Here is a 13,053-nt window from a genome sequence, read left to right on the forward strand (position 1 = left end):
TTGACGTCACGTGGAGTTATGCTCAGCTTCTGGAAGGGAGTTTATGGACGTGGTAGTGTGGGAGTGCCATGCCATTCTTATGTACGAGCGTTGCCGGTTTCCCTCATCGGGTGTTTTCTGCGTGGGATCCAAGCGAAGGGCAGTACCGAGGGGCATACGACAGCCGTACGTTGTCCGGAGTGCAACGGAAAGACCTTCCCTTATAAGCCGCTTTCCTTCCGTGGTGGTGAACTATCGATCAGCCGACCGAGTGAGTGTATTTTCGGTGGATTTCAGTGTTTGATTGGCAGTAGAATAAACAGGACGTCTAAAAGCAGTGCCCAGTGCCGGTAGCTAGGCGAGGTGCTATCAAAGTGCGTGAGTTCGTACAGAGCGGTGCAGGCAGTGTTTTCCATTTCCACGGCAGCAGGTGAACAATCGATATCCGTGTTATATCCGCGAGGAAAAAGTGTACTTCATTGAACGGTAATTTGATGTCCCTATTATGCAACAACGTTGCAGTGGCCTTGCCGAAGTTGTTTGTTTTTATGCTAAACGGGGCCCACACTCCAACAGATGATATTGTGATGACCATAGTGACACGACGCAATTTGTAGCCGCCCAAAGCATGAAATGTTGCTTGACAAGCTTGAAAATTCCGCGTGCCAGATAACAGATTGCTGACCGATCAAACTTGCTGGCACTGTGCTCGGGGGCGTGCAGGGCACAATGCGTGCTCTTGGTTGATTAGAACACAGTGATGCGATTGCAATGTTTGCTGTAAGATTGGAGGGAAAGGCGATTTAAAAACGGGTAATAGGCAAGTGAAAGTCAATTGCGTTTGGAAAGGGATGTGAGAAAAGTGTCCAAAAAAGGCGAATTTTCTCCCACTGGTGTGAACGGGAACGACCGGTCAACTCATGTGAGGGGAATTGAGCGAGGTTGATGGTGCGCATGTACAACCGGAATCGGACGACTATCGTACGCGTTCCGTACGCGAATGCTGATAGGGGTGTTGTGCTGTATGTAAAACCGGGTTTCGCAGGTTCAATGAAAGGACCCTGCGTGACCCCGCTCGTACGCATGTGGTGGTAACCTGTAGGAATGCATTTACGCACTGGCAGGTTCCCGCACACAGTCTACGTCACTGGGTGTGGAATTTAGTTTAACTAAATTTTATTATTTTAAGATATACCAAAACTTGTCCTTTTAACACTAGAGCTGCCGGAATGGTAATTTTAACTAAAAAAGCCTTCTATGTTGGAATATTTTTTTGGAGTAAAGTTCCATGCTGCTGTAATGACTCACGTGACTATGACTTATGAATATACATTGTTATAGTATGCACTGCAAATTTGCTGATCTAGATCACAAGCTGTACTAAACGATTGATAACTACAATTCGCTTCATCGCAAAGCAATGTACATAAAGATTAATTTTTAGTGCCTACACGTGTCAACTAATTTAATTTATTCTACCCGGTTAAAGGAACCCTTCCCGGCTAGACGAACCAATCGCCAAAAACAACTTTCCGTCACCAAACCAGTTTTCCAAGCCGGTCCCCCAAAATGTCAAATCTGGTTGTTTCAATCACGGACGATCGAATTTACGCACCAGCTAAATCCAGACCGGATTGAACTGGCTGCATGATCATGAATAATTTATGCAAAAACAAAACAAAACTACTTTCATTCTCTTTCGTATTGTACGACATTCTTCGGCGTGTTGAATGCCGAAACTGTAACGATACTATAATTGTATGACGCGTGCTGTCGAACATGGAAAACGGGAGAGAAAAAGTGGTATAAATTGTACAATCAAACAAATAAAACTCGTTATCAACATTACGCATTAATATTACGTTCATAGGAGAGATAGAGAGAGAGAGAGAAAAAGAGAGACAGAGATTTTTTGTTGGAGGCTGGATGTATTATGTTTAGCGTTGCTTACACGTTGCATCCCCAACAAGATCGCGGGTTTGCTATGGTGTGCGGTTTATTACTCGCGCTACTAAGAGCACGATCGCTCGATCGTTAGTATTCGTCGTTAATCCGCTTAGCGGTCGGGAAGAAAAGGAAAGCGAGATTATCGCGACCATGGGAGGATGACGTGCAGGCGCCGACGCGGACGCGGACAAGATTATCATATTTCTAGTGGCTGCGTGGGGTAACGATCGTTGTTGGTTCGCCTGGCGTCGTGGCGGATGCGACGCGTCCCAACCGTTTGTCTTGCACGGTGTGTGCTAGAGCGCGACACCGGCACTAGCCCTCTGCCGAGCTCTCGCTCTAACCCAACCGGCTGCAATTTCTGGTGTGCCACGTTCCGAGACGGTTTAATACTGTTCGAACTCGCAACCGAAACGGTTCGCGACACATTAACACGCCGGTCAGTGTTTAAGGTTACCAGTGTCCTGTCGAAGGGGATTTATTTGTTAGTGATTGTTTGTGATCGTGCAGTGATTTTAGTGCAATCATTTTACAGTGCCAAAAAGTTTAGCAGATTGCAGGACACAAGGTACGAAGTTTTGAAAGGGTTTACGACATACCGGAAAAGTGTCCGCGGTGGCCACCATTACCTTTCGTTCACCGAGTTGAATGGCCTCTCGGTTTGGGATTAGGATTATGTAAAAATCGGTTAAACCCGTGGCGTGTGTTTACCGGAATACGATTACAAACAAGCTGTCCCAGTTCGACCACAAGCAAATAGGGCGTTTCAAAAAGTTTAGTACCAATTTTCCGACACATCAGTTTTGAGATTCTATTTTTGCATGTATTGCGTGCTGTACGTGCTGTAGGAAGGGATTACAGTTTGGTGGACGGTTTAGTAAAATGATGTGATATTTTTTTGATGTGTGTTCAACTAAATTCATGTGTGCGTCGGCCAACAATTCGTGCTGTTGTCATAGCGGTACAAACATATCGTTGTTTTCGTCTCGCATTTCTATTCGGTTTGCGCCAGCTGCCTGCAAAGTACTGTGACCATGTGGCCTTGGATAATGTCACTTGCGTTATCTATGTGTGGAAGGGACAGTGAAGGTGTCAAAATAAGATACCAAAATAAAAAAGATACCATTTTATCATCCCAATTTTTTTTACGTCTCCTGAAAGGCATGATTTACGATAAAGAAATGCGTAAATACAATGATACACTCCGTATGGATGGACCGCTGATGTCTGTCTGCGCGAGAGCATCTGTACGCGTACTTGATCGTTTTTCAATTGAAGGCTCATCTTGCCTCATATGCACGACAAACTGATCAATGCAAACACAATTGAACGCAAATTACGCCAAAAGCATGGCAGCAAACTCAACTCAATTGGTAGCGTTACACGATGGACTTATTGGAATCGATCGATGGGATGGACCCGGCGGGCCAATACAGTGTCAGAAGAGGTCTGATTAAACCATTCATTTGTTGGAAATAGCATCGGTTTCCTGTGCTTTAAATTGATTGTGATGCAGACAGAAGCAACCATTTTCATGCTGCACCAAATGTGCTTTCTTCCCAAGTGCCGAATAAACCACGCAGCACTTTTGTTCGAGCCCAATCGCCGAAAAATGAGTACAACCGAGGTGTGATTTGACCTTCACGCTTAAGACGAAGAGCCGGAGAGAATGGAAGGTAGAGTCACGGGGCTGTTTTGATAGGGGGTAGGTCATGAATTAAGTAATCGACGTCCTTCCCTGAGCACGTTACCGTTAGACCGTGTGTCCGACACATGTAATTGATCATTCGAGTCTTATCTATTGCGGGTGAAGTATACGCACAGATAGCATTGTTTGTGCCTTGCGTGAATGAAGGCGCCCAGTATTATTCTTGGGGTTCTATAGGACGCCGCGATTGAAAGGAAGGATGAGAAGAGAGAGAGAGATGTTTCTCGAATGCCGAGATACCGTCGAGGCATCCACTGATAATGCAGCTTATAGACAATTCGAATGCCCCGAAAAGCCGTAGAGATTTGGAATGGAATGGACCACCAAGTGATACACGACACATTGAAGTCATTTAAATGAAATTGTATAATAGTACAGTACATCAGTCATGATGATCCGAATATCCGTTTGTTTGGCGCGTGGCCAAGTATCTTATCAAGCGACGAAGATATCAATTGCCCAATTAACTCCTGTTAAGACGAGCGTGATCGGCACGCATTTCTTGCATGTCTGATCCACGAGATACCAGCCATGGATGTCATGGGTAGGGATTTCTTGAGCCGATAAAATTTCGACGATAGCTTACGGAACGATTGATTCATGAATGGGGTTCTTCTCCCAATTCTTCTTTTTCGTGCCCTGTGGCAATAAAATCCACTTTACTCTTGTTTTGGTCCCCACTTCCAATCCGTGTGATTAGAAGATCTGTCCGATTGAACAAATTGAGCGACAACCGATCCGCCGAGTCGCGGTGCAATTGCACTTTTTACAGCACGCCGGTGGGGTTATCGGTAGCATTTGATAAGATGGAGCCATGTCTGCTATCAGTGTCATTATTTTGGGTTAGGTAAAGATGCAACAACTGTCAGTAGCTGTTTGGTACGTGTAGGCAAATGTAATAGCAAGCTGCGTCCGGATTACCCGTCATCCGATCCGAACGGTTCGCAACCTGATGTTGACGTTGACTCGTATAGTCGCTGCAGCTTTCACCGTCGCCCTATCCTACAGACGCTACAAAATCATAACATTGCTCACGCGTTTGTTTTCATTTTGTGGCGTGTGGCGAACTCGTTCGATCGGGCCCGTACGGGCGGACATATATTTTTACCATGCCGTGTTCGCGAAACGTTTTGCAAAATTTGCACACCCCAGCGTGCCAGGTGTGGGATACGGCAGAATTATGTAACGATGTACGGTGAGCAGCAGGTCATTTCGTCGTGGGGTTTTGGGCTGTAAAAATAAACCCAGGAAGCGAAAGCTATCCCCAATCGATGAATTTGCCAAAGACAATTGGCATTGCATGTCGATGGGTGTGGAATGTAAGCAGGATGTGTGTGCCTTGCTGCTGCTTTTAATTTGTATTGTTGATCTAGTAAGTAAGTTGAACAATCAAAGTACACGGTGTCTAACGTGCATGGCAACTGGGGTGTCATGTTGCAGTAGCCTAAAAAAGAGTTAATCTTTTGTGGAATGCATTATTGGATATCCTTTTCTAATATTTTAGAAGTTGGTTTAAATCCCAACTTTGAAGTTAAAATCTCCCATTTAAGCGATGTATAATTTTGAAGCTACAAAGTAGAACTGTTAGACGAGTAACCCATACACATCTTCAATCATCCGTTACACCCCTTGACATGCAACGCATCCTAAACACCCCAGAACTATCACCCCCGGCCCACACATCGAATGCATTCTTATCAACTAAAATGCATTATTTGTCGACGATGTAAATGTCACACTGCTGGCGCGTTTCATTTCAAGGGCACCCACCGTGTCGCCATTTGCACTGCTACTGTTTGGCGTCGAAGGTCCCATCTTTCCATCAACAACCCATCATCATTAAATTAATAATAATTACAATCCACTCGCTGATAAACACAGCGCTGAAGGAAAGCGAAACAAACCGCACGACAACCGATTGGGATGCTTCGGAACCGGTCTTAGTTGATTGGTCTGCATTCTGCACATTGCCCAGTGCTGAGCGCCATTTGTTTGCCGTTCAACCGGTGTCCGAGAATGTGTGCATTGTTTGGTGGATGATAGAAAGCTGCCACAGCGTACACGAGCGATGGCCGAATTTTCCTTCAGTCAACTACGGGAAGAGATTTTCCCGCTCAGCCGGGGGATGGCGAAGGTCACACCAAGGACACGAACACGAATACTCGGACGAACCGGGAAACGGTGGAAATTGATGCGACTGGTGGATTTTTTTTCGTTGGTCCGTGTGCCGAATTATTGCTGCGAACACGTTACAGCAGCTCACCATTTGATCGCACAAAGCACACGTAATTTGTCGTGTGATACCATTTGTCCTCGGTTTTCCGCGTGTGACGTCACGTGTGGCGGCGAAAGGGTGGGTTTCGTGTTTCCCAATGGGGAGTTGAAATGCGATCATATTACACAGTTCGATTGTATAAAGTTGAATGATGTTTCGTGACGATGGGTAAGGAATATATCCACGGTGGAACTGTGGGTGTTTTTTTTCAACGTGAAGAAAGTACAAGATTGAAGTCATCTGTTTATGGTTTAACGTCTGACATCTGATGCAATTTATGACAGTAAATTATTGGAAAATTGTTACACGCTATAAACATGGGCATAATTTTCAAAGTTCATCTTTTGCACTAAGCATAAAGTTTGTAGAGTCTATCTTCTTCTTGTTCTTAAGTGGTATTGTAATTTCAAGAGGTCTTTCTTTGACTTTAATAAGCATAACCTAGTTAGGCTAGGCAGTACCTCGTTTCAGAGTTCAAGTACAATTTGGCAAGAAATTTGAATTTCTTTCAAGTTAAACTAGAATGTATAAATAGCTTTGATGAAAAATTTAATCAAAGAAGTTTAAAGAGCATTTTCTCTTTAAAGATTTCTTTAAAATTTCTCTCTTGCAAAGCCTTGTTTCAGATGAATTTTATTTTTTTGTACTTCATTTATTCGCCTAATTGGGTCCCACAAGTCTGTGTTTTACATACTAAGATAGCTCAAAGTTTCGATCAGATCCGATGAGGGTGTGTTCTATTCCTGAATAAGACGTATTAAATCTTCAAACCATGTCTGAAGTAGTTTCGTTAGCCACTTATGAATTATTGTATCAGACCACACAAGGTAAGTTTGTTGAGCGCGAGTTTTGTCTAGGGACGTGTACATTAATTTGACTCAACAAACGGGGGAAGTCTATCCTGCCCTTTCAGATTTTATTTCCCATTTGTATAAAGCTTTCTTCAGCATTCTCAAATCCGACATGTCACGAAAAGCTTTGTGAGAAAGTGTTGTGAGTCGAGGAAGCGAATCGATTTCATCTTGCCATGGTAGAATTATTTCGACATTTATATATATATTTCACTTTTATCTTGAAAAGATTCCAAAAATGACTCCACACATCAATTCCAAAACTCTGAGTTTAATTTTACAATTATATGCATACCCAGCGGTACATGTGATATTCAAATCAATTACCATTCGAGCAGTAGTATACTATTCGCCCTCCTTAAGTAAATGCCATCCATCAACACTTGATTGATAGCTCGGTCAGTGGACCAAACAAACCACCATCAATTGGTGGGTGGTAAAGGTATTGCTGCTTCGTGCGAAACTGCACCAAAACAATTTCCTCGGCCGCCCGCTCATCGATGACGGAATCGATCGGAACCAACACCACGGATGTGTTGCCTCCCTTCCATCCGCGTTCCACCCCCCCCCCCCCGCCCTTCTCCCCTCCCTTCGTGGCACAATTTGTTTGTTTTTCCTGCATCCCTAGCTGGGTGTGTGGGGCCGTGCCGTGAATTAATGGACAAACGGTGTGCGATTCGTGCAGTGTGGCGCGTTCGTGCCGCGTGCAGCACGTTTCACAGTCCGATGGTGCCAATGCAAACGCATCGAGTGGCCCGTACCGGGTGACGTGTACGTACGAGTGTTTAAATATTGAATTTTCACTTAACGGCACACCCGATACGCGTAGGGCCGTAGGGTAAGGGATGGAAACCCCAAACAGGGGTCCATTTTTCCACCATGGATTGTGTTACAAGATTACTTGCCGTTTACTTTGCAAAAATGCTTATTGCTTGTGTGTGTGTTTTCTTCCACCTTTTTCTTTCCGTCTAGGTGATCGTGGTGACAACTGAGCGGCAGTAACCATGAGCAGCAACGCGCCCGGGGCCACCAACCCCATGCTGTACGATCCCATCCCGGAGGGACAGGGTTCCACGTCGAAGCGCAACCAGTTTGTCGCTGCGCTCGGAAGTAAGTAACCGCGGACGGTTCGGATGTGTGCACGCACCCGTCAGCGGCACGCACGCGTGTGTGGCCGCTGCCAATTGAGACCATTTTTCGGACCATGATTCGGTTGCGCCTGCTTAACAAGATAATGAGTAACAATTTGGCTTCATTTGCAGTTTGCATGGCAGCCGTCAGCGGTGGTACGGCCCTGGCCTGGACTTCGCCCGTCCTGGCCCAGCTTGTGCCGGCCAATCAAAGCGACACGAGTGGGCTCGAGCGTGAAAGCTTTCTGCTAACAACCGACGAAGGTAAGAAAGAGCGGTACTCCTGCCATCGGAAAAAAGGGCACTGTTATCAGCGCAGCGCCCCGTCTTATCTCACACGGCTGACGTTTGTCACCCACTGCTGGGGGTTGTAAATAGGCTCCCCGACGGATAGATTCTTCAATCGGGCGGTATTGCACGGTATTTGGTGGGATTATTTTTTATGGAGGGAATTTATGGCCTCTTAACTACTGTAAATCACTTGAATTGTGAGTGTGGGTTCTCTCGGGTGAGGCATTAGGGATGAATTAAATACAAATTAATAGCAGTTTTATCGCACTCGCATCACACGGATATTCTCATTGCGTTCGTTAAGTAATGCAAGAACTTTTACTGTGAGCTCAAGGCATACTCAAATGGATTTTCAAAAAAACAGAGAACAATGTTTCGGTTTTGAGAAATTGACATTTGTCATGTCAGAAAGCTTAGCGTGTGCGTGAGATTAGAAAGTTTTACACAGAATACATTTCACCTTGCAAAAGCTCGAGACAGGTGGAAAGATTCAATATCCATCTGTACATCTTTTACTTTAAATTGGAAAGAATCCAAAAGAAAGTTTGTTTCAGGGACTTCGGAATTAGTTGAGCGGCCTTTAGTAGCTGACATTTTTAATGATAAAATGACTCGAGGGTGATTTTCATACATTTTCCTGATAGTTCCATCACTCACTTCTCACTTAGTAATTATGCACAATATGGACACCTTTTTGCATCGGTACTCGGTGGTACTTTTGCATCGTGAATTTTAGGAAAGTCCATACGCTAAGCTAGCTAAAATCCAACCGGTTTTTACCATCACCGGCCGTGTAACTTGAGATGATCGTATTTACATTTAAACCCGCTCGCCGCTCACTCACGGCGTACAGCAACGGATGGCGGGAATTAACACCACACGTAACGGTCGGTTGTCTGTGCAAGATAAATTACACTTTCATTGGCGGTAGTGCACGCTATCGCATCATCTCCATCACGTCCACGTTTGACCATCGATGCAGGGGAACATGATGCGTTTCTAATGGGTCTGTGCAATCATAGTTATCTACCAATAAGCTGCAACATCGATAAAAAAGTAATGGAAAAGCTCGATCGTTAGCAGTTTGGGGAGCGGATTTGAAGGACGGCTCTTGTCGAAGGACTTGTGCTCAATCGATTGGCAAAGTAAATATGGTATCATATGGTCAAGCGGTGCCTCTTGAAACGATAATTACAGGCAATCGAGAAGAATGTGCATATGCTCATAATAGACATGATTACTATTTGTACAGTGAGAACGATGGAAGTGAGATTATCAATTTCCCCCCCAAAAAAAAGTGCTCATCATTTGGTTCGTAATCGTTGCAGGATCATGGGTAGGAGCGTTTCTTGCCGTTGGTGCCTTCCTTGGTGCCCTGCCAGCCGGATACTTGGCGGAAAAGATCGGTCGCAAGTACACCACGATGTCACTCGCATTACCGTACCTCGTCAGCTGGGCATTGATCATTTTTGCCAACGGTGCCGGCATGTTGTACGCTGGCCGTTTGGTCATTGGTAAGCAATGGAAGCTTAACCGCCTCGTACATCCTCCCATCGCTTAACACTCCGTCTTTCTTCTCATGCTTTTTCAGGCATTGCAACCGGTGCATCCTGTGTCGTCGCACCCATGTTCATCTCGGAGGTAGCTGAAACGTCAATTCGTGGTGCTCTGGGAGCCTTCTTCCAGCTACATCTAACGGTCGGCATCCTGTTCGTGTATGCCGTCGGTTCCTACACGCACTGGGTTACACTCAGCATACTGTGCGCCATATTCCCGGTGCTTCTGATTGTGGCAATGTTTATCGTACCGGAGAGCCCAGTGTATTTGGTCAAGAAGGTATGCTCGATCGCTCGATCGATTTCGTTCCATCCGCCGCGTTATGAAACATTCCTTTGCCCAATCCTCAGGGTCGCCGAATTGATGCGGGTGTAGCACTGAAATGGTTCTGGGGACAAAGTGCAGATACACAGTCGGCCCTCCAGACCATCCAGTCTGATCTCGACGCTGCCTCAGGTGATGCTAAGGTGTCCGATCTGTTCACCAACGGGACCAACCGAGCGGCGCTGTTCATCTCCCTACTGCTGATGTTCTTCCAACAGTTTTCCGGCATTAATGCGGTGATCTTCTACACTGCACCGATCTTCCAATCCGCGGGCAGCACCATGGATCCGGCCGTCTGTTCCATTGTGGTCGGTGTCGTGCAGGTCGTAATGACGCTCGCTTCGTCCATACTGATCGACAAGGCTGGCCGTCGGATACTGTTGCTCCAGAGTAGCTTCATCATGGGCGCGTGCTTAATTGTGCTCGGCGTGTACTTCAAGATGCAGAACGACAAGGTGGACGTCTCGAACATTGGCTGGTTGCCGCTGGCCTCGGTTGTGCTGTTCATTATTAGCTTCTCGCTCGGGTTCGGTCCCATCCCGTGGATGATGATGGGTGAGCTGTGTGCGCCGGACATTAAGGGACTCGCCTCAGCGCTGGCAGTAATGTTCAACTGGACGCTCGTGTTCCTGGTAACGAAGACTTTCGGTACGATGCAGGAGCTGCTCGGATCCGACTGGACTTTCTGGTTCTTTGGCGCGTGGATGATGGTCTGTACGGTTTACGTGTTCATTAAGGTGCCGGAAACGAAAGGCAAAACCAACGCACAGATTCAGGCCATCCTGGGTGGTAAAAAGTAAAGCCATGCATGTGTTGCTTCCACTGCAAAAAAAGAACGTGCACAACATAGTATCTGTGTCGGGCGTCCGTTTCGGTTTGTTTTAGTAATCGTTCAAAATTCCGTGTCCCGTAGTAGCGTCCTCGTTCGGGGTAGAAGTTTTGTCATAAGTTTTAAACAATTTATTTTAACGTGTTGTAAATATGTTTCTGTAGCACTTTCTCATGCCCACTAGTATATATGGAACCGTTGTAGGTACAAGAAGCCGGAAGGCATTCGGCTAGACATCACGCATCACGATGATGAAGAGCAGGGTATGATTTAGACGGTAAAAGATTTCTTATTCGTTTAGACAAACGTTGAGTACATGGCACAGTAACCGAAACGACTGATGGGAAATAGGAAGCAAATAGGGAATTTAAACCTAAACTAAGACGCTTGAGTTAAAAAAGTTTTTGCCATAATAGTACGTAATGCAGGGAAAAATCGGTTATCAAAAGGATAGTGAAAAAATGAGAATACGAAGCAGATTCGCTACTTCAAGCCGGAGTTTGTGCACTTGCAGGGCGAGGCTGCCATATAGAAGTGTTTGCTATATTGGTTGTAAGAAATATGCTAAGTTTAAAAAGAAGGAAAGTTAGTTTCTATTGCGTTACTTCAATGCTTCAATGCGCTCGATTGATGAGCTTTGAGGGAGCTTATGAGTCACCATATGCGCAGATCAAACAGTTCCTCATTGTCAATTGTTTATTGATCGTGTGTCTATCAACGCAAAAACTAAAGCAAACGAATATATCGTAGGCGATACATACGCAAGTCAGTTTAGCATATCAGTCACAAGATAGAAGGAGTGGAAGCGAGTTTTTCGGTCTCTTTATCGCGTACCGTCGCATCTCAAGCTCATAGTACCCTTTTAGACCACAACCTATCTCACAACACAACTTCCCCAACCAATGGTACAACCAGTCAGAACCTCGACTGTATCCGGTTTATTGCCGTCGAAGCTCGTTTTTGTTTTTTTTTGAAAATGTTCATGTTTCTCGCTAGATTTCAGATAGCAGTGGGCAAAATAAAAGATTTTCGTTCCATGGTGCCATATCGAGTGATGCGTATATACTGAATGTTAAATAAACTCACCAAGAGCTATATTTATAATGAAAAAAAAAACAAACAAAAGGCTTTAGCGTGTTAGGCGAAGCAATAAGTGGATGGAAAAAAGGGCACACTGCTGGTTTCCGAACGGCTCATGTAACACACAGCCGCTACGTACACAGTCGCCTCATCCCTTCCACGTACATTGATTCCCACCGGATGATGGTGGCGATGGTGCGTAGAATGGTAGTAGTTTATAGCACTATACGAACTGGTAATGTAAAGAACGGTGGTTGTGTTTTACATGAAGCTGGAAAAAACGCATCGAAAAACAGGAAAATATAACATATTTAAACGGTGTAATTCGTGTTCATTCCTTCCATAACTGCTTCATTTATTCTTTATTTCTACGTCCGCTGAAGCAGCAATGAAAGCGCTTCATCATGCGCTTAAATTGCATTGGTGCTGTTTTTTCTTCACCACGAAACCAAACTGAGCAATGGCGAGCGCAAAACATTAAACCGTCGGATAACGTTACGCGATGATTAATGATGCGGATGCCGTTTAGCCGTTGTTTGCATACGACAATCAGAACAATCGCTCATTTTAACCTTTTTCCAATAAAGTACACTCATTATTTGCTTCACCTATTCATGGTAAATCGTTTTTATTTTAGTTAATCGTCATCACAAATGCAACGATTCAGCTGCTCGACAAGCACTACTCGAATAAAAATTCAAACCGCTCTCATTGCCGCTAGGTGGCGCCACCGTTTGCAACCAATTTTCCACAATGCAACCGCGTGGCGCCCAACCAGAACCACCGGGGTTTTTGTTTTATGCTGTGCTTCTATCAACGGACGCTACATTCTTGCACGAGCCTTTGGCGGCATTCAGGCAACCAGCACAGAAGCATTTTAACAAATATTAGTCACTGACAACATTCGAAACGGACCGAGCGCGTGCAATAGGACGCTGCGCGCAAAATGAATTGTGTTTGCTTTGTGATACTGAATGTATCGGTCAATTCATCATACATTGGAGACCGACGCCACGTTTCCTGTTTTTCACGTGTAATCAGTTATTGAAAACCGCGCATGGAGCTCATTGATACGTGATTTG

The 13,053-nt window shown here is 45.1% G+C and overlaps 1 protein-coding gene across 2 annotated transcripts; it reads left to right on the top strand.

Annotated features, from left to right (window-relative positions):
* The first annotated feature begins 368 nt into the window (after positions 1-368).
* On the top strand, positions 369-11,942 carry LOC128310601 (facilitated trehalose transporter Tret1). 2 transcript variants are annotated; one of them, XM_053047283.1, is made up of 6 exons: positions 369-465; positions 7,733-7,870; positions 8,023-8,154; positions 9,510-9,695; positions 9,773-10,017; positions 10,089-11,942. In XM_053047283.1, the coding sequence occupies exons 2-6, from the start codon at positions 7,765-7,767 to the stop codon at positions 10,860-10,862; spliced, it is 1,443 nt and encodes a 480-aa protein (XP_052903243.1). In that variant the 5' UTR covers positions 369-465; positions 7,733-7,764; the 3' UTR covers positions 10,863-11,942. The 2 variants fall into 2 exon arrangements, with proteins under 2 accessions (XP_052903243.1, XP_052903242.1); XM_053047282.1 differs by lacking the exon at positions 369-465 and adding an exon at positions 2,334-2,494.
* The last annotated feature ends 1,111 nt before the right edge of the window (positions 11,943-13,053 follow it).

This window comes from Anopheles moucheti, chromosome 2, assembly GCF_943734755.1.
Source record: "Anopheles moucheti chromosome 2, idAnoMoucSN_F20_07, whole genome shotgun sequence".
NCBI classification, from domain to species: Eukaryota; Metazoa; Arthropoda; class Insecta; order Diptera; family Culicidae; genus Anopheles; species Anopheles moucheti.

Bases quoted from the DNA above. Each gene is read 5' to 3' on its own strand.
- LOC128310601 (XM_053047283.1), top strand. From the start codon at position 7,765: ATGAGCAGCAACGCGCCCGGGGCCACCAACCCCATGCTGTACGATCCC. The intron at 7,871-8,022 runs GTAAGTAACCGC...CTTCATTTGCAG, and splicing joins GTTTGTCGCTGCGCTCGGAA to TTTGCATGGCAGCCGTCAGC. The intron at 10,018-10,088 runs GTATGCTCGATC...CCCAATCCTCAG, and splicing joins CAGTGTATTTGGTCAAGAAG to GGTCGCCGAATTGATGCGGG.